Raw genomic sequence first — 19,208 nt, 5'->3', positions numbered from 1 at the left:
ATGCTTGTAGCGATGTCTCTGGTACTTTGTCTCACAGGATCCCCCTTAGGATCTCTTGTAGGGCTGGTTTAGTGGTGATGAATTCCTTCAGTTTTTGTTTGTTTGGGAAGACCTTTATCTCTCCTTCTATTCTAAATGACAGACTTGCTGGATAAAGGATTCTCGGCTGCATATTTTTTCTGTTCATCACATTGAAGATTTCCTACCATTCCTTTCTGGCCTGCCAAGTTTCAGTAGAGAGATCCATCACTAGTCTTATCGGTCTCCCTTTATATGTTAGAGCACGTTTATCCCTAGCTGCTTTCAGAATTTTCTCTTTATCCTTGTATTTTGCCAGTTTCACTATGATATGTCGTGCAGAAGATCGATTCAAGTTACGTCTGAAGGGAGTTCTCTGTGCCTCTTGGATTTCAATGGAGTTTGAGCTCCATGTTGGGCATAGAGCTTCCTTTAAAAAAAAAAAAAAAAGGTGTGGGGGGTGCCTGGGTGGATTAGTCTGTTAAGTGCCTGGCTTCAGCTCAGGTCATGATCTCACGGTTTGTGAGTTCGACCCCCATGTTGGGCCCTGTGCTGACAGCTCAGAGCCTGGAGCCTGCTTTGGATTCTGTGTCTCCCTCTCTCTCTCTGCCCCTCCCCTGTTTGCACTCTGTTTCTCTCTCTCAAAAATAAATAAACATTAAAAAATTTTTTTAAGTGTTTTCCATTTTAAGAGAAGGAGAAGGAGGAGAAGAACCTTTCTTTAAAACAACTTGGCAGAAAGTTTGTAGAGACTTTAAAATATTCCTACCCACAAATTTTAATCATAGACTCCATCTGTAGTAGCCAGCCTCCAAGATAGCTTCCAGTGAACCCACCTCCTGATACTCCTGTGTAATTCCTTTCTATACTGTCCTAGGTTGGTCTGTGTGATAAACAGCATACAGTTGATATGATGACCTGTCACTTTCAACATCAGGGAAGATTGTAAAGCTTTCTCTTGAATGTATTCTCACTGTCTCTCACTCTTTTGTATTACTTAGTCCAGGGGAAGCCAGTGGCCATGTCAGGTGAGCAGCCCTGTGGAGTGGCTGATGTGGCAAGCAATTAACAACTACTACCAAAAGCCACCTTAGTAAGTTTGGGAGTGGAGTCTCCAGCTCCTTTATATTGCTCTAGCCCCAGCTATCAGCTTGAGTGTAACCTCATGACAAACCCTGAGCCAGAACCAGCCAGCTAAGTCATTCCTGGACTCCTGACCCTCAGAAACTATAAGATAATAAATGTCTACTGTTTTAAGATGCTGTGTTGTGGGATCATTTGTTATATGGCAACAGATAACTAATACACTATCCTAAGAAAATTTCATCCTAAAATGTTTTAGTAGTTTGCTAATGTTGGCATGTGTAGACTTCATATAGCATGAACATTTTTCATTAAGGGATGAATTCGTTGGAATGCTTTCAGCTGCAAAAATGGAAAATCCAATTAAATAGTTACAAAAGTAAGGTAATAGATTTTACTCTAACCAAACATGCCAAGGTAGTCAGGCATCAAGCAGTTAACGTGACAGCTCCATCATATCAAGGTTTACCATCTCTCTGCTCTGCCTTCTTGTGTCCTATTCATTATCAGGCTGGTGGCAATTTGGGTGTGTCTGTCCAAGACAGAGTACATCCAGAGGAAACAGTTGCAAGTTCCAACTGGGTCTCTTTCTAGGAGCCTCCTCCTAGACTTCCCTCTGTACTGTATGTATCTCATTACCTAGAATTAGCCCACATGCCCCTTCCTAAATTAATCATTGGCAAGTGTTCCCTGAAAGGGAAATATATGTAAAATGACCTCCGAGGAGAGAGGAGCTATTAGACCAAAGAAGAAGGCAGACAAGTTCAGTTTGACGAGAAATGGCTTATTAAGGGGACTTATGGACAGAAGCATGTCTAGGGCAGCAGCAAGATACAACCCCACCTCCCTTGAGACCTATTTTTATAGCCTAGGGGCTGGAAGTACATATTAGGGAACCACCAAGAAGAGAATGTTTAAGAATAGGTATGTGTTGGGGCGCCTGGGTGGCTCAGTCAGTTAATTGTCTGACTTCCGCTCGGGTCATGATCTCGTGGCTTGTGGGTTCGAGCCCCACGTCAGGCTCTGTGCTGACAGCTCAGAGCCTGGAGCCTACTTTGGATTCTGTGTTTCCCTCTCTCTCTCTCTGCCCCTCCCACACTCATGCTCTGTTTCTCTCTCTCTCTGAAAAATAAACATTAAAAAAAAAAAAATAGGTGTGTGTCATAGTCATATCTCCAGGAAAGATCAAAGGTGTTATACCCTGAGAGCATACTTAAGAGTGTGGTTATTAAAAAAAAAAAAAAAAAAAAAAAGGAAAGAATGTGGGAAGAGAAGGGGGCTGTCTGTACTCAAGAAGTTCAGGTCCTAGAACCATCATCATGGCCAATTTGTCCAAAATGGCATTAGTCTGTTCACATATCAGAGCAGTGAGTACCTGAACAAAATTAGGTCTTGTTAGTAAGAAGGGAGAGGGGAGCGGATCCTGGGTGAGCAACATCTTGTCCACAGTAGGGAGCTATCTTGTTTCACTTTTTGAACAGCTCGTCTTGTTCTTGCCTTTCAGTCTCCATTAGCTACCACTTTAGCTCATCTGCTCACCTACAATAGAGCACTTCACCCTTTAATGGATCTTCAGTTATTACCCCTCCTTTCTAAACTGCTTCTGAAGCAACCCATCTAAATTGCACATATAATCATATCATTTCCCGCTAAAAACAGTTTTCTAGCACCTAAATGATAAGATCCAAACCTCTAGGTCTCTTACCTTCCTGACTAGTCTCCTCCTTCTTCACCTACCTCTCCCACTGTATGCTTCAACAATATGGAACTAATATTGATGCCCCAAAGTCATCCTCTACCTAATTCCAGTTTATTATTCAGAACCTAACTCAACTCTAACTATCCCCCCACTGAAGCCTTCTTTAATCTTTCTCAACAGAAGGGTTCACTCCCTTCTCTCTACTATAAGCATAGCTCCCTTTGCACATACCCAACTACTTTCCGTTTACTGTGTTTCTCCCCTGCTGAACTTCTAATGGTCGAGAAGTAATGGCTGACTAATGTTCAGATCCACAGTGCTTGGCATGTAGTAAGCACACAGAAAAATCAGGTAACTGCATTTACTGCACATTTGCATGGGACGCCAAACACCAGCATAGGCTGTGCATTTCAGAGCAGGCCACATTTCCCCTTGGTGCCGTCCAGTCTGACCATCTTGAAGAATTATTCAGTATTCCCTACTGCCCCTACCTGTACAACCCATCTGAAGACTATCTGCTGCCCTCTAGCTGTTCAGAGCTTCCCCCTTCCCAAGGATGCCACCTGCTGAAGGATTTGTGCTGTAAAATAGTCTTCCCTCCTCCATCCCTTTTCAGCTTGGTCAGCCCCATATATCTCAGCAATAAGTGACTAGCAGGGAGGGCAGGAAGGGACTACCTGGCTCTAAACCAAAGAATTCTCAATTTTTAAATTCCCTAGTAACCCTTCTCTCTAATTTCTAAATAAAGTTTTAGTAGTTTTTTATTCTATAGAAGTATTCTTTAAAAAATAGGATTCAGTTATACACATGTATCAGATCTTACTAGTTTCTCTCCCATGATGTACATAGATATAAAGCTTCCAAGATACCTACTTTACTCTTTCCCATGTGATTGGATTTTAAATCTGAGCAAATTATTTCATCCTGTTAGATGAGTCTGTTAAAATATTATATATATTTTTTCCTCCTTAGGGATTCCGGAAAAAATACTTGTGATGCCTACTATTTCTAATCTCATTACTCATCTTATGCTCTAGACTCTTGGATTTCTCCAATGGGTATTATTACAAGACTTAATTTATAGGTTGAAAATACTTTTTTGATACATAGATAAAACATGTCATTCATTCTTAAACACAGCCTCCTTTTCCAACTATAAAAGATTTTGCGTGTATTTCTTTTATGTATTAAGCAAAATAGAATCCTCTTGCTGTATATCTGAGACCTATCTCTGCCTAGTCTCTGACTAGTGTCTGATTTGGGTCAAAATACAGTCTTCAAACCTCCTTACCTTTTATTTTATTTATTTTTTTTTAATTTTTTTAACGTTTTTATTTATTTTTGAGACAGAGAGAGACAGAGCATGAAGGGGGGAGGGGCAGAGAGAGAAGGAGACACAGAATCGGAAACAGGCTCCAGGCTCTGAGCCATCAGCCCAGAGCCCGACGCGGGGCTCGAACTCACGGACCGCGACATCGTGACCTGAGCTGGAGTTGGACGCTTAACCAACTGCGCCACCCAGGCGCCCCCTTCCTTACCTTTTAAATGGGAATAATAATAGGGTTTTTGAGAGCTAACAGTGAATGTGAAAATGCCATCACTTAGCTAGTTCCCAGGAAATAACTAGATTTCATTCTCCCCTGCTTCATTCTTATCTCTAAATTTAGAGGGTCTTTACTAAAAATTTCCTGAGCTTATTTTATTTATTTATTTATTTTTGTTTAAATAAGGCTGGTAAACTGTTTTGTCTCTTGTTTAACTTCTCGAGATATCTGAAAACAGCAACTCAAAGCAAACATTTAAAATAGTGAGATGTGGCATTAGAGGGATCTGGTCTTTCACTAAACCCAAATTTATGCCGCATTTATAAAGATAGTGGCTCAGAGTATTTATCAGAAGTAGGAAGCATGAAAAATAGGATATTTGCATTCTTTCTTTAAAGTGCTTTTATCTCGACAGATAGCCAGTGTCTGAATCTCCCCAACTCTTCTTTTCTGATAATGTGAAAGGTGGGAGTTTGACTTGGCAAGTTCTAGTTGGGGCTTTGTCATTTTCCTGCGTCAGTTAGTGTGCTGTTGTTCTGTAGCCACGGACCAGACCTTTAATCCCAACCAGCCACTTTATAAATACACTTTGGTCTCCTGTGAATATTTATGTACCAATGTATTACTTTCATCAGGAAAGCAACTCAAAGTATGCCCCCAGACAATTCAGTTAGCAGAACAGCATATTATCTCTGAGCAAAACCACCAGCGCCACTATCTCAGGCAAACATCTTCTTGCAGGCTTCAGTTTTGTGTACGTGTGTTACTGAACCTGCCTTGCTTGAGCAAAAAGGTCATGTGACAGTGAATAAGAGACCTGCATTTTTTAAATTATTGTACTTTTGTCTGACAGTCATTCGATAGGCATGTCGGCATATATTACCTTTATGGAAAAAAGGAAATCCCATCAATAGTAAATATTCATTCACTGTATCTTCCTTTTATAGATAATAAATCTTCAGTAAAAACTGCACATATGTAAGTTGATGCTATAAGAATATCTAAATCTCATTTACTCTGACTACATTCATTCATTTCACACCAATTCTATATCTCTGATGTGTGAAGATGCTGATTTGAAAGTGGTTATCAAACCAGTTTCTTGGTATTTTATAATTGTACATTTATTTTTCCTTTGTAATAGAGCATGCTCTCTTAATATATACGTGGCAAGCTGATGGAAATGAATGGAAGGATTTGTTTCATTTGTAACCAAGTTCACAATATATAATAATTTAATGTTCATGGAATTAATATCCTGATTAACTTAGAAACAGATTAACTTATGCCCTTATTAACTTTGGTAGTAGATTTCTAGGGACTATAAATTAATTGTTTTCTTGGTTTTCTGAAATTTCTAACTTTTTTTTCAGTGATCAGGTATCACTTGCATAATTTAAAATGTAGAAATAATAATAAAATGTCTTAATCACAATAAGGAAAATATAATGAACCAAACTGAATCTTTTATTGGAAATCCTGCAAAAATTATTCTGAAATAGAATTACATTGGTTTGTCTATATGTTTATATCCATATATAGATATATTTATCCATGCCATCCCTGGACTGTGAGCTTTTTGAGGACAGACTTTGTTTTTTTATTTCCTTTTTTTTAGTTTATTTTTTGAGAGAGAGAGTAGGGGAAGGGCAGAGAAAAAGGAAGAGAGAGAATCCCAACTAGGCTCCATACTGTCAGCACAGAGCCCCATGGGGGGCTCGAACCCACAAACCACAAGACCATGACCTACGCTGAAATCAAGAGTCAGATGCACAACCAACTGAGCCACCCAGGCACCCCTCATAAGTTTTTTTTTTAATAACAATTTAAGTATGAGAGCAAGAAATGTAAAATATTACTCATTCATTATTTTCTTTTTTAAGAACTTTATTGAGCTGTATTTTACATATCATAAAATCAACCCATGTCTAGCCTAAAATTCAGTGATTTTTTAGCAACTGTATCAAGTTGTGCAACCATTACCATGAATCAGTTTTAGAACATTTTCACACATACCCTCATAAAGTCCCTCATACCCATTTACAGCTCCCACCCCCAGCCAAGGCAACCACTAATCCACATTTCATGTAAGTGGAGTCGTACGATGTGTGGCCGTTTGTGCCTGTCTTCTGTCGCTTAGCTTCATGTTTCTGAGGTTCATCTACTACATAGCATCTGTCAGTAGTTGCTTCTCTTTTGTTGCTGAATAGCATTCTTATATGAATATATCTCTCACTTGCTTTTAAAATTTTTTTACGGGCACCTGGTGGCTCAGTCAGTTGAGCATCTGACTCTTGATTTCAGCTCAGGTCATGAGCCCAGGGTCATGGGATTGAACCCCATGGCAGATGCCATGTTGAGCGTGGAGCCTGAGTAAGACTCTCTCTCTCTCCCTCCATCTGTCCCTCTTCCCCACTCACACACTCGCTCTCTCTCTCTAAAATAAATAAATAAATAAATAAATAAATAAATAAATAAATAAATAAATAAAACAATTTTTTAAAGAACATACAAATAATAAATGCAACAGACAAATATGATTCTATTCATTTAGTGAACGTTTTTTGGAGATTAAATATGGCCTAAGTGATTAAAAATATACAAAGATGCCTAAGACAGGGTCCAACCTAATCAAGAAAAGACAAATAAGCATACAATTCAGAAAGAATAAGTGCTATATTGTAGTATAAGTAAAGTAACATTAGTCTAAAGAGAAAAGTATTTGTGGGAGTATTTGGCAATGTTTCTTATAAGTGATGTTTGAATGGGATATGTTCAATTTAATAAGCAGGGGATAGGAGGAGATGATATTCTTTTTGAAGGGACTAATATTTTTAAATTCACACAAGTGTGAAAGTGTATATTTTGTTCAAGAAACAGCAGATTGTTCTGTGTTGCTGGAATGCAGGCCTCAAGGGGATATTTTGGGTAGGAGATGGGGCTAGAAGTATTGCTTGGTACCAAAAAGGACCTTGCCTTAAATGTTATGCTGAAGTTCATCTTGATTCTGTGAGCGGCAGTAAGGCATTCAAGGAGAATTATTTCAATTCCTTATTATTTCCAAATAGGACAGAGGAAGGTGGAAATGAGAGAAAGATACCAAAAGAAAGATAAAGATTCAGCAAATATTTTTATTGCACACCTAATGTACTACATTGAATGCTGATGATTCAGCAGAGGGCAAGACAAAGAAAGTCCTTACTTTCATGTAGCCAACATCCTAGTGAAAGGGGTAGGCAGTTAAACCATTAAACCAACACCTATGTGAAGAGTTGAGTACTTTCAAAGAAAAAATATTTAAAGCAGAGTAAGGAGATAGGAAATGATGGGGTGGGAGGTAGACTATTAAAGATGGGTTGAAACTTGAGCAGAGACCCCAAAGTAATGAGGAACTGAGCCCTGCAAACATCTGGGGAGAGTGCTTGACTGAAAATAGCAAGTTCAGCGGCCTCAGAAGAGCAGGCCTGCAGTGTTAGAGAAACAGCACAAAGGTCAATGTAACCTGCCTGACTTAAGTTGTAAAAGGATCATCCTGGCAGCTGGGTGAACAATAGATTGCAAACTTGTGTGTATTTCATTTCACATGTGCATGGGCTTATATGTAGAATTAATTCCCGGAAGTAGGATTTCTGGGTCACAGGGCAAATACATTTGTAATTTTCATGGATAAATTGTGAAATTTCCATCCAGTCTCCACTTCCACTAGCCATGCTCAAGACTCCTGTTTCTTCACAGCCTCACCAACACTTAGTAAAGCTTTGTAGAGGTGGGAATTTTCTTTAATAGTCAGAAGACCCAAAATCAGGATGTTGGTAAGGTTACTTTCCTTGGGGAGGCTCTAGGAGACATCCATGTCGTTGTCTTTTCTAATTTCCGCCGTCATTCCTCACCTCTTGACCCCAGCCTCCCTATTCCAGTTCGGGAGCTTAACATCTTTCAACCCCTCTCTCCTCTGTCATCATATCTCCTGTCTGACCCCAGACCCTGCTGCTTTCCTCTTAGAAAGGTCCTTGTGATTACCTTATGCCCACCCGGTTAATCTGGGATAATCCCTCCATCTCAACATCCTGAATTCAGTCACATCTGCAGAATCCCTTTTGCCATGTTAAGGTAACATTTGGGAAGAGGGGGTGTGGGGGACACAGACATTATTAGCCTACCACAGGGTGATTTGCCAGTTGTCTATGATAGAAAATGCAAATACTGGGGCTCCTGGGTGGTTCAGTCGGTTGGGCGTCTGACTTCGGCTCAGGTCACGATCTCAAGGTTTGTGAGTTTGAGCCCCACTTCGAGCTCTGTGCTGAAAGCTCAGAGCCTGGAGCCTGCTTCGGATTCTGTGTCTCCCCCTCTCTCTGACCCTCTGTTCATGCTCTGTCTCTCTCTATCTCTCCATAATGAATAAACATTAAAAAAAAAAATTTTTTTTTTAAGAAAATGCAAATACTTTGGGGCCCCTGGGTGGCTCAGTCTGTTAAGCATATGACTCTTGGTTTTAGCTCAGGTCATGATCTCCCAATTTGTGAGGTCTAGGCCCAAGTTGGGCTCTGTGCTGACAGCACAGATCCTGCTTGGTATTCTCTCTCTCTCTCTCTCTCTCTCTCTCTCTCTCTCTCTCGCTCCCTCGCTCCCTCCCTCCCTCCCCACACACATGTGTTCTCTCTCTCAAAATAAATGAACTTTAAAAAAATTTTTTTCATCTTTTAAAAAAAAGGAAATGCAAATACTTTTCCTCCTTGTCCTTTGTCTTCTAACATTGCTTACGGTTTTGTGGTTGTTTTGCTTTTGCTTTTGCCATTTGGAGTTTATCCTGATAAATGGTGTAAATGCAGATATGTCTATTGTTTGTTTGTTTCCAGATAGCTATTTGGTTGTAGCAGCACCATTTACTGAAAAGTCCAACTTTTCCTACAAGTTAGTAAATGTTTGTATATAGTTTGATTTCTGGACTTTCTTTTTGGTTCAGTTGTCTTTCTGTCTAAAAAGTACACATTCTTTTAAATTACTAAGGCTTTATAGTATAATACGTGATATCTTTATAGTTATAATATCTGGTAGGGCTGGACATCTATCGGTGTCCCCATCTACCCCCCCACCCTCCCCCAACCATACACATGGCTATTCTTGTTCATGGTTTTCCTGCCTACTTTTATTATGTTTGTTCCATGTGAACTTTAGAGTCAGCTTCCCTGGTTTCAGGAGGAAAGAAAGGTCTTTTTAGTTTAATTGGAGTAAACTTTATGAGGTTGGACTGTACCGTCTTTAAATATGATATGTTTTTATATTCTTTAAGGTAACTTGTGTTCCTTCACTAGTATTTTAGCAATTCATTCGTATCAGTTTTTCACATTTCTGAGTTTATTCCCAGCTCTTTAATCTTTCTTTTCATTGGATATAATGGAAGAAAAGATCCTATTTATAATACTTTGTGATTACTTTTTATGCATGAAAGTTATGGTTAATACATTTATCCTATTAACTATAAGTTTTGTGTGTATATATACGTATGTGTGTGTATATATATATGCTGCTACTTTATTGAATTAACTTCTTGTTTATAGTAGTTTGTAGTTGAGTCTCCTAGTTTTTCCCAGTATACAATTACATTGTCTTCAAACAGCGATAGTTAAAAGCTTCCTTTCTAATATTTATCCATCTCTTCTTTTCTTGCCTCTTCCTTTACACTGTTAAATAACAGTGGTGTGCATCTCTCTTATTCCTGACTTTATTAGGAAAGACTCATGTTCCTTCATAAAGTATTTGAAGACTTTGGGGCTGACACACATACACACACATATGCACACATCATATTAAAGAAATATACATCTGTTCCTCTTTTATTTAGGTTTTTTTTCCCATCAAGAATAGGAGTTGAATTTTGTCAAATGCTCATTTAGTTTGTATGGAGAGATAATATGATTTCTATCTTCAGTTTATTAATATGGTATGTTAACTTTGCACATTTAAAAATACATTCTCAAATTTCCAAAATTAAATATGTTGTGATTCATACCTAATGTTTTATAATGCACTTTATTCACTGTTTCTCCCTTGGATGGCCTTTTTTATTATTACACAATGTTATGTTGCACATTTGTAACTCTTGCCACAAGTGGAACTTTCTCTTTGTTTAAAGGCACAATAAATAAAATAAAGCTGACAATTTGATCTGACCAGTGGGTGGAAGGTTCCCCTCTGGATCTGAGCTGACCTTTTCATGATCCCATTTTCTTATTATTTTTTATATTTGTCCTCAAATAATGATGGAAAGAGAAGGATTATGGTATGGGTGGCAGGAAGTGAAGTGTTTTAGTTAATCCTTCTGAATGGGTTCTAGTTAGTTTGAAGTTTCAAAGAAATACCATAAATGAACATTGTTTTATATACTTTGTTCATCATTTTTGTCCTCAGAGAGCCCACTGCCTAGAGCAGCCCCATCCAGTAGGGCAGCCACTAGCTCCTTGTACCTGCTGAGTACTTGAGACGTGGCTAGTGATGTGTTGTAAGTGTAAAATACACACTGGTTTTGAAAATTTAGCATAAAAAATATAAAATATCTCAATAATTTAAAAACATTTGTTTTAAGTGTTTATTTATTTTTGAGAGAGACAGGGTGTGAGCAGGGGAGGGGCAGAGAGAGAGGGAGACACAGAATCTGAAGCAAGCTCCAATCTCTGAGCTGTCAGCACAGAGTCTGACACAGGGCTTGAACCCACAGACTGTTAGATCATGACCTAAGCCAAAGTCAGACACTTAACCAACTGAGCCACACAGGTGCTGCTATAATATCTCAATAATTTTATATGTTGAAATAATATTTTGGATATATTAGGATAGATAAAATGTCAGTAAGATTAATTTCACCTATTTCTTTTCACTTTTTAATGTAACTACTAGCAAATTTTATTTTATTTTACCCTTTTTAAAAGTTTATTTATTTTGAGAAAGAGAGTGTGTGCATATGCACACACTTGCAAGTGGGGTATGGATAGAGAGAAAGAGAGGGAGAGATAGAGAGAGAGAGAGAGAGAGAGAGAGAGAGAGAGGGAGGGAGGGAGGATCCCAAGCAGGCTCCACACCCAGCACAGAGCCTGATGCAGGGCCAATCCCACAAACCATGAGATCATGACTTGAGCTGAAATCAAGAGCTGGACACCCAAAATGAGCCACCTAGGCTCCCCACTACTAGCTAATCTTAAATTACATATGCAGCTTACATTATATTTTTAATGGACATCACTGGTCTAGAGGTAGTAAGTATGTGTGAACTTATAAATACTACAATGGTTTTCATAATTTAAAAAGATGAAAGTAAATAAACTACGCTTATATATACTCCCTTTTCTCCTTGTTTCTCCTTATAGGAATAAACTTGGGTGATAATATAATCTAATCATACTCCGTTACAATGGGTTACCTCCTCTGTGATTTTTTTTTATTGAACTGTTTCTAAGAGAATGCAGTTTCTTCATTACGCCCTTGACATTTCCACATAAGTTAAAGGTAACAGGCATCTTGTGTTTTGGCATAGCAGCACTCAAGAGCTCACGTGAATATAGAAGGGAGTTAGTTTGGAGGTCCAAGTTTCTAACTTTTCTTTATCCTACATAAATTGTAATAGAAGTTTCCTGGTTCAAAATAAAATTTGCTTCTGCATTTCTTTCATCTTTCCCGCCATTACCCCAAAACAACAGTTCCCACCCCTTAGTTCTCTGTAGGTAGAGCCAAGGTTCTGCATCTTTTAGTTCTGTCTTGTGGCAATAGCCTGAGTGTTTTGAGGACTTCATTTCTTAACTCTTATATTCTTCAAAAACCAAAACAATTACTCCTAAAACGTTTTTTTAACTCCTGGCTTTGTCGCGTTTTTTAGGAAAATCATATCACAGAAGATATTGGAATATCAACTTGGAAGGAACAGACTTTTCTCTCCCATGGTGCCTTATTAGCAAAGAGCTGCCAGGCTGCAATGGAATTAGCAAAGCATGATGCTGACGTTCAGGATATGGCATTTCAGTATGGGAAGCACATGGCCATGAGTCATAAGGTATTTGCACATTTTTTCTTTTTCCAGTGCTTAAATAGCTAAAATGATACATAAGAAACCTCCTGCCATTTAATAAGCTGCTTTTATATCTCAAAAAAAAAAAATGTTTATTGTGTGTTTAAAATCTGTCAGTCATAGATGGTGATTGTTATGTAATATAAACAGTGTGAGTGGTGAGTACTGTGTAATTTTGATAGAAAGCTACAGCTGACTTAAACCATATTTGTGATGTTTGTCTTTTCTTACCACCTGAAAGGGTTCTTGAGAGAACTCTTACAAATTATTAAATAACCTGTAATGTTGCCCTTTACAGAATGAGAGATCATTTGTGTTTTTGTTACAGTTCCCTTAAAGTTCCCTTATGTAAAACAAATTGTGGAAATTTAATGAAATTTAAAAATATACTGAGTAAAATCGAAAGCCTTAATTCTAATACTTGGTCCTTTTGAATGGGCATACTGAAATATAAAAAGTCTTGAGGTTAGCTGTTATATTGTTGCCTCTGTACATATGTAACTTAAAGATTCCATTTAATATATATTTCTTAGATGTTACTTAAATAGCTCATAAGAGAGGAGAAAATAGATATATACGTTATATATATACATGCATGTATATATATATATGTATGTAATATCTCCAGATGAGTTTTTATATATTTTATTAAATCTTAAATTTTATTAAACAATTATGTTCATTAAAACTTTATTTAAATTCTTGTTTTTTGGGGCGCCTGGGTGGCTCAGTCAGTTAAGTGTCTGACTTCAGCTCAGGTTACGATCTCACAGTCCATGAGTTCGAGTCCCGCGTCGCGCTCTGAGCTGATGGCTCAGAGCCTGGAGCCTGCTTCCGATTCTGTGTCTCCCTCTCTCTCTGCCCCTCCCCCATTCATGCTCTGTCTCTCTCTGTCTCAAAAATAAATAAAAACGTTAAAAAATTTAAAAAAAAATTCTTGTTTTTAATTTAAAGAGTAAAAGCAAAGTCTGCTGCCAAATAGAAAAGGAATATGTCAGGAAAAAATTATCTTAAAGAATTTTAAAGATTGCTGTTAATCATATGAACTGTTCTTTTGCTTAGTAAAGTTCATCTAAAAGCTGTATTCCTTAAGCTTCATTTTCCCTGCATTAACTGGTGCTTTCTGAAAGGACTAAAACATAGTAGTGTGTATGCATCTTACTGATTTAACTCTTTTGACTACTCCTCCTAGATAAATTCTGACCTCCAGCCTTTTATTAAGGAAAAGACCAGTGACTCCATAACTTTTAATCTCAACTCAGCTCCTGTGGTCTTACATCAGGAGTTTCTTGGAAGAGACTTGTGGATTAAGCAGATCAGAGAGGTAAAATGAAATTATTCCTATTTTGGGCATCAGTAGAGTAGTATTTAGTTGATTTTAGAATATAATTCATATTTCATGATGATCTAAGATTATAGAACAGCCATATAAGAGCATTTATAATCCACATTTTTAAAAGGCAAATGTTAGTTAAAACTTAGAGATTGAACTGCTGTTATTATCTGAGTTCTTAGAATACTGCAACACAAAACTAGTGCCTGTGGTGGATGCTAATTAACTCAGATAATTTTTTTTTTTCTAAAGGCTTTCAAAAATTGGGCTATGGTAATAGCACCACCCTTTAACTGACGGCAATTTCCCATCTGCAGACTCTAGCACAAGCTGCAGAATTCCAGAAGCTCCGTCTGTCAGCTCATTGGGTTATTTTAAAACAAACTTGGACCCTGAATACTCAAATTCTGAGGTATTACCACAGGAAAAAAAAAAAGCATGGTGAAGTGGGAGGGGTACAGAGGCTTAAATTGGGTGAATTTCTTACTTTTTTGCAGGAAAGAAGGTATAAAAGATGAAAGGGAACTTTTTTGCTTTTCTTTTAATCCAGAAACTCTGGAATGATAAATTCTTGCCCTTTTACCCAAAGCCTCATTGAATTTATTTAACTTTGTGGTTCTAATCGATTGGGTTAATGTGAGACAAGGGACAGTAGGCAGAGGGGCGCCTGGGTGGCGCAGTCGGTTGAGCGTCCGACTTCAGCCAGGTCACGATCTCGCGGTCCGGGAGTTCGAGCACCGCGTCAGGCTCTGGGCTGATGGCTCAGAGCCTGGAGCCTGTTTTGGATTCTGTGTCTCCCTCTCTCTCTGCCCCTCCCCCGTTCATGCTCTGTCTCTCTCTGTCACAAAAATAAATAAACGTTGAAAAAAAAAATTGAAGAGACAGTAGGCAGAGCTGAGGGCAGGGACAGCTGCCATACTTAAAGCAAAGAGAGCCTAAGTCATCTGCATTTGGAATGGTAAGATTTCCCCTCTCTTAACCCTCTTCCCTCACTGGCTTTCAAAATGCCATCAGCCAGCCTCACATCCCTCATATTCACCTGATAAAAGATGAGAGGATTCCTTTTTGGGCAAGAAAATATAAAAATATGAAAGCAGAATTTTTATAAATTAGAAGAACAGAAGATACAAATGAGAAAATCTCCCAGAAAGTTGAACAGAAAGTCAATAGAAGATAGAAAAGATGAGAAAATTTTGAGAACCAATTCAACAGATCCTATATACTCTTAGGAGTCCCAAAGAGAGAAAACTGAAAATGGAGTTAAGAAAATTAACAGCAACAAAAACTTGTAAAGAGAGGTGCCTGGGCGGCTTAGTCAGGCGTTCAGCTCTTGGTTTTGGCTCAGGTCATGGTCTCACAGTTCGTGGGTTGAAACCCTGTGTCGGGCTCTGCGCTGGCAGTGCAGCCTGCTTGGGATTCTTTCTCTCTCCCTGTCTCTCTCTCTCTAAAAATAAATAAACTTAAAAAAATTGTAAAGAAAAGAAAAATCCTGAGAATTGAAGGACCTAAATTTCCAAGTTGAAATGGGGCTCTAAATAATCACATCATTATCACGTCTTGAAACAATGGGGATAAAAAGAGATCCTAATGCTTCCAGGAAGAGAAAGAAAAACCTACATACAAAGGATCGAGACTCAGAAAGGCCTCTCAGTAGTGGCATTGAAAGATTCAGGACAATGGACTAACATCTTCAACATTCAAAGAGAAAATTGTTGCCAACTTAGACTTTTGTGACTGTCACATTATCAAGTGTGATGTTAAATAAAGACAATTTAAAACGGAAACACAAGGTCTCAAAAAACGGACTTCCCAAGCATCTTTTCTCAAGGGATGTATTTCAGGTGCTGTGTTTTATTAAGACAAAGAAGTAACCAAGAGAAAGACATGGAATCTAGGAACGAGGGGATCAGACATAGGCATGAGGCAGTGGGAATTCCAGGGATAGCATGAAAAGAAGCATAATAAACAATAATAATGCCAAGAATAAGAGCACTTACGATGTGTCAAGCACTCTTCTAATGAGGAAACTGAGGCACAGAGAAATTAGCTTGTGCAGAATCACACAGCTAGCAAGCAGTAGAGCCAGGATTTAAACCCAGGCAGCCTGGCTCCAGGGCCCACATCCTTAAGTTATAAGTAACATGCTACACTCTCTCATCCAAGCAAGTCCTAGGCTGGTGGCTATGTACCCAGTCCAGATTGGGACAAGAGGACAGAGATCTCCAGGAGAAATTTCTTTAAGGAAATCAGTGGAACTAATATACTTGACAATATTGAGAATTTAAAGACAAATTAATGATAGATGCATAGAAAACTAAGTGTTCCAGTTACTGTTGCTGCATAACAAATTACCCCCAAAACTTAGCTGCTTAAAATAACCATGTGATTATGTTCATGTTTATTAAACATTTTGTGAGTCAGGAATTTGGACAGAGCACAGAGATGACTGCTCCATGACACGTGGGGCCTCAACTGAAATGACCCAGATGCTGGAGATGACTCAGCAGTGCTGGGCACTGGAATCATCTAGAGATTCAACTCATGCCAGGCTGCTAGACTGGGATGTCAGACTATATTACTGACCAACCAGAGTGCATACACGTGGTTCCTCCATTTAGCTTGGCTTCCTTGCAACATGGCAGCTTGAGAATAGTCAGAGTTCTTACTTGCCAGTTCGGAGCTCCAAACACAAGTGTTGCAGCAAACAAGGCAGAGATTGCATCTTCTTTTATGACCAGCCTCAGAAGTCACACACACAGTCATTTACGTAGTCTCTTAAAAATTTTATATAGTTTGTTATAGTAATTCCACTTCTAATAATCTTTCCTCAAAAAATATCAGATGTGAACAAAGACTTACATATTAGAATATGCACTAAAATTCTAATTCTAAAAGGAAAAAAGTGGAAGTTGATTCATTTAAAAATAGTAAAAAGAATTAAATGAAGTATAGTACAATGAATATCCTACAACTATTCAATATTGTATTACTGGGGTGTATTTGTGTGTTTTTTGACAGCTGAACCAAAAATATATATACAGATGGTGTTAGTAGCTCTAATTGGGTTACATTAGAATACATTGCAGATTTACATTTTGGTTGAAAAGATCCAGCTAAATATGTTGAATGGAAGCTACCAACTCTCCCTGGGCTATTTACATATATTCATATATATATATATATATATATATATATATATATATATATATATGTAGCAGAGATCTGAATTTTAAAGAAGCTTCACAGAAGAGGGACATATTTAACTTTTAGTTTCTTTGCAAGCATACAAAGTCGTAAATGTAGACAACATGAGAATCCAGGATTTCCTAAACAGCTGGTGAAATACTCCCAAATCATTATCTCCAACTTGACTTTACATTTTCAAAGGGATATCCTTTCCAAATCGCCAGTGCCTTAGCCAGTAACTCAAATAAATAAAATATATCTTGTCCAGAGGTCAGTAAATCCTGCCAGGATGATGGCTGTGAGTAGGTGACATCCTATCCTTCAGCCTAGGTTCCCTGTGATGCTATCTAGATCTTCATCCTTCAAGAAAGACTGGCAGTCTATTGCCCATCTCAAGGACCTGCCAGGCTGCTGTGGTTTGCTCCAAGTGACTTCAGACCCTTCTCCATGTTCGAGTTATGTACAGGACCACTGGTGAAGAGATTAATTCATCTGAAACAAATAAGAAATAAGAAGTTAGTTTTTGTCATGCAAGGGGATACATTCCTCAGATTAAAGACTCCTTGGTTGAGTTTATTTTAATCTTCTAAATTATAATATTCATGTTTATATAAAGCTCTATAAGATAATAATCTTGTTCTGTGAATGCCTCCTACACAGAGTTAGGGGACAAAATTAGCATAATATTCAAGAGAGACATTCTATCCTAAATCTCAAGGAGGTTGCTTATTAATCCTGAAATTAGTTCTAGTACTCTCTTCACAGTTTTTCATGATTATTTGCCTCCACTGCATTTTTTGTGATCCTTTCCTCCCCAGGTTTTTTTGTTTTTTTTTTAATTTTTTTAACCTTTATTCATTTTTGAGAGACTGAGTGTGAGTCGGGGAGGGGCAGAGAAAGAGGGAGACACAGAATTTGAAGCAGGCTCCAGGCTCCAAAGCAGGGCTTGAACTCACTGATGGTGAGATCATGACCTGAGCCGAAGCCAAACACTTTACCAACTAAGCCACCCAGGGGCCCCTCCTCCCCAAATTTTGAATTTTATTTCAAGATCCCTAAGGATAACAGTGAATTCATCTGCCATAGTGAATTACTTGAAATAGTCATCCAGTTAGTATTTGTCAAAAAGTATGTGTGGTATGGTCTTCACAGAGTTAGGCTATTTGATGGCAGCCCTGTATTGTTAAATAGAAAAAGTCAAGTTGGTATAGCAGAAATGGCCCATAGGTGAAGGTTTTGGAAGACCTGGATTCTAATTTGGACTCTGCTAGCATCTGTATAAACTTAATCACATTCTTTCATGTCCTTATTATTATTTAATGTCAAAGGATGCTGTTGAACTAGATCATTCCTGAGGTCCCTTTCAGCTCTCAAATAAATCTAAGAAATAGGTCTCTTAGGCAAGAGATGCATTATAAGAAAAATATTAATCTCTATTAGAAGCTTAATACTAGTTTTGACACTGAGAAATAGAAAAGTCTTGCTCCCAATGATGGAAGTCACCTATGGTTTCTTAACATCACATGTAAAATTACTTCCCTGCTGTACTCAAACAGGTTTGTGTCCCATCTACCCTTTTGATTTCCTGCTTGGGGAGAGTGAGAATTAATGACTAGACAGAGAAGTGAAGAAGAGATCACATACCCCTTAGTGCCCATTCAATATCATTGTAAAGCCAGGAAGAAGAAACTTCTGGAATTTTTTGTATCAGGCCCTGCTACCTCCTCTTCAACTCCCAAAGTCTTAAGATTAGGTAGCTGTCATCCATCACACCCATAGGCAGACAGGTGCACACACACACACACACACACACACCACGCACACATACCCTTTCATAAGAGGCAGTTAAAAGCACCAGGCCAGATCTGAAACGGCTGAAAAATATTTGTTGAGCAATGTTTCCATACTAAATTCTACCTTAATTTTAAATTTAAATTTATAGCTGCTGAAAAATAATGATCAGGTAAAAATACTGAGTGAATGGGTGATTCACCCTAGGGAGGTGAAGTCATTACTCAGTTATCATTTTGATCCCTAATAAAAGAAAGTAGAACCCTTCAGAGAACAACAGAGCTCTGACTCTCTGGGGGAGTCCAGAGGCCATTGCAGGTCAGCAAGCTTTATTTTTAATGATCTTTCTAGTTTTCTGCTGCCATTATAAGACACTGAAGAGATAGGAATTATGATTATATTTTCCTGGCTATTTCTGAAAGTACTGAAATGTCACTTAGGCTTGTGACATTCTGACACTGTCATAACCAGCCATAAACTATTTAAGTGAACTACATT

The 19,208-nt window shown here is 38.2% G+C and overlaps 1 protein-coding gene across 6 annotated transcripts in view; it reads left to right on the top strand.

Annotated features, from left to right (window-relative positions):
- The window catches only part of PDSS2 (decaprenyl diphosphate synthase subunit 2), a 292,097-nt gene that overhangs the window by 207,491 nt on the left and 65,398 nt on the right, over positions 1-19,208 (top strand). For all 6 annotated transcript variants that reach the window (XR_005789940.1, XR_005789938.1, XR_005789937.1 and 3 more), the window contains 2 exons: positions 12,212-12,385; positions 13,593-13,724. Coding sequence is in view for 1 of the 6 variants with exons in the window: in XM_040474307.1 (XP_040330241.1) it covers positions 12,212-12,385; positions 13,593-13,724 (306 nt within the window). In the remaining 5 variants the exon portion in view is untranslated. The remainder of the gene's footprint in view (positions 1-12,211; positions 12,386-13,592; positions 13,725-19,208) is intronic.

This window comes from Herpailurus yagouaroundi, unplaced genomic scaffold, assembly GCF_014898765.1.
Source record: "Herpailurus yagouaroundi ecotype Mexico unplaced genomic scaffold, PumYag 139, whole genome shotgun sequence".
Taxonomy (NCBI): domain Eukaryota; kingdom Metazoa; phylum Chordata; class Mammalia; order Carnivora; family Felidae; genus Herpailurus; species Herpailurus yagouaroundi.
This window is presented reverse-complemented; position numbering and strand designations above follow the sequence as displayed.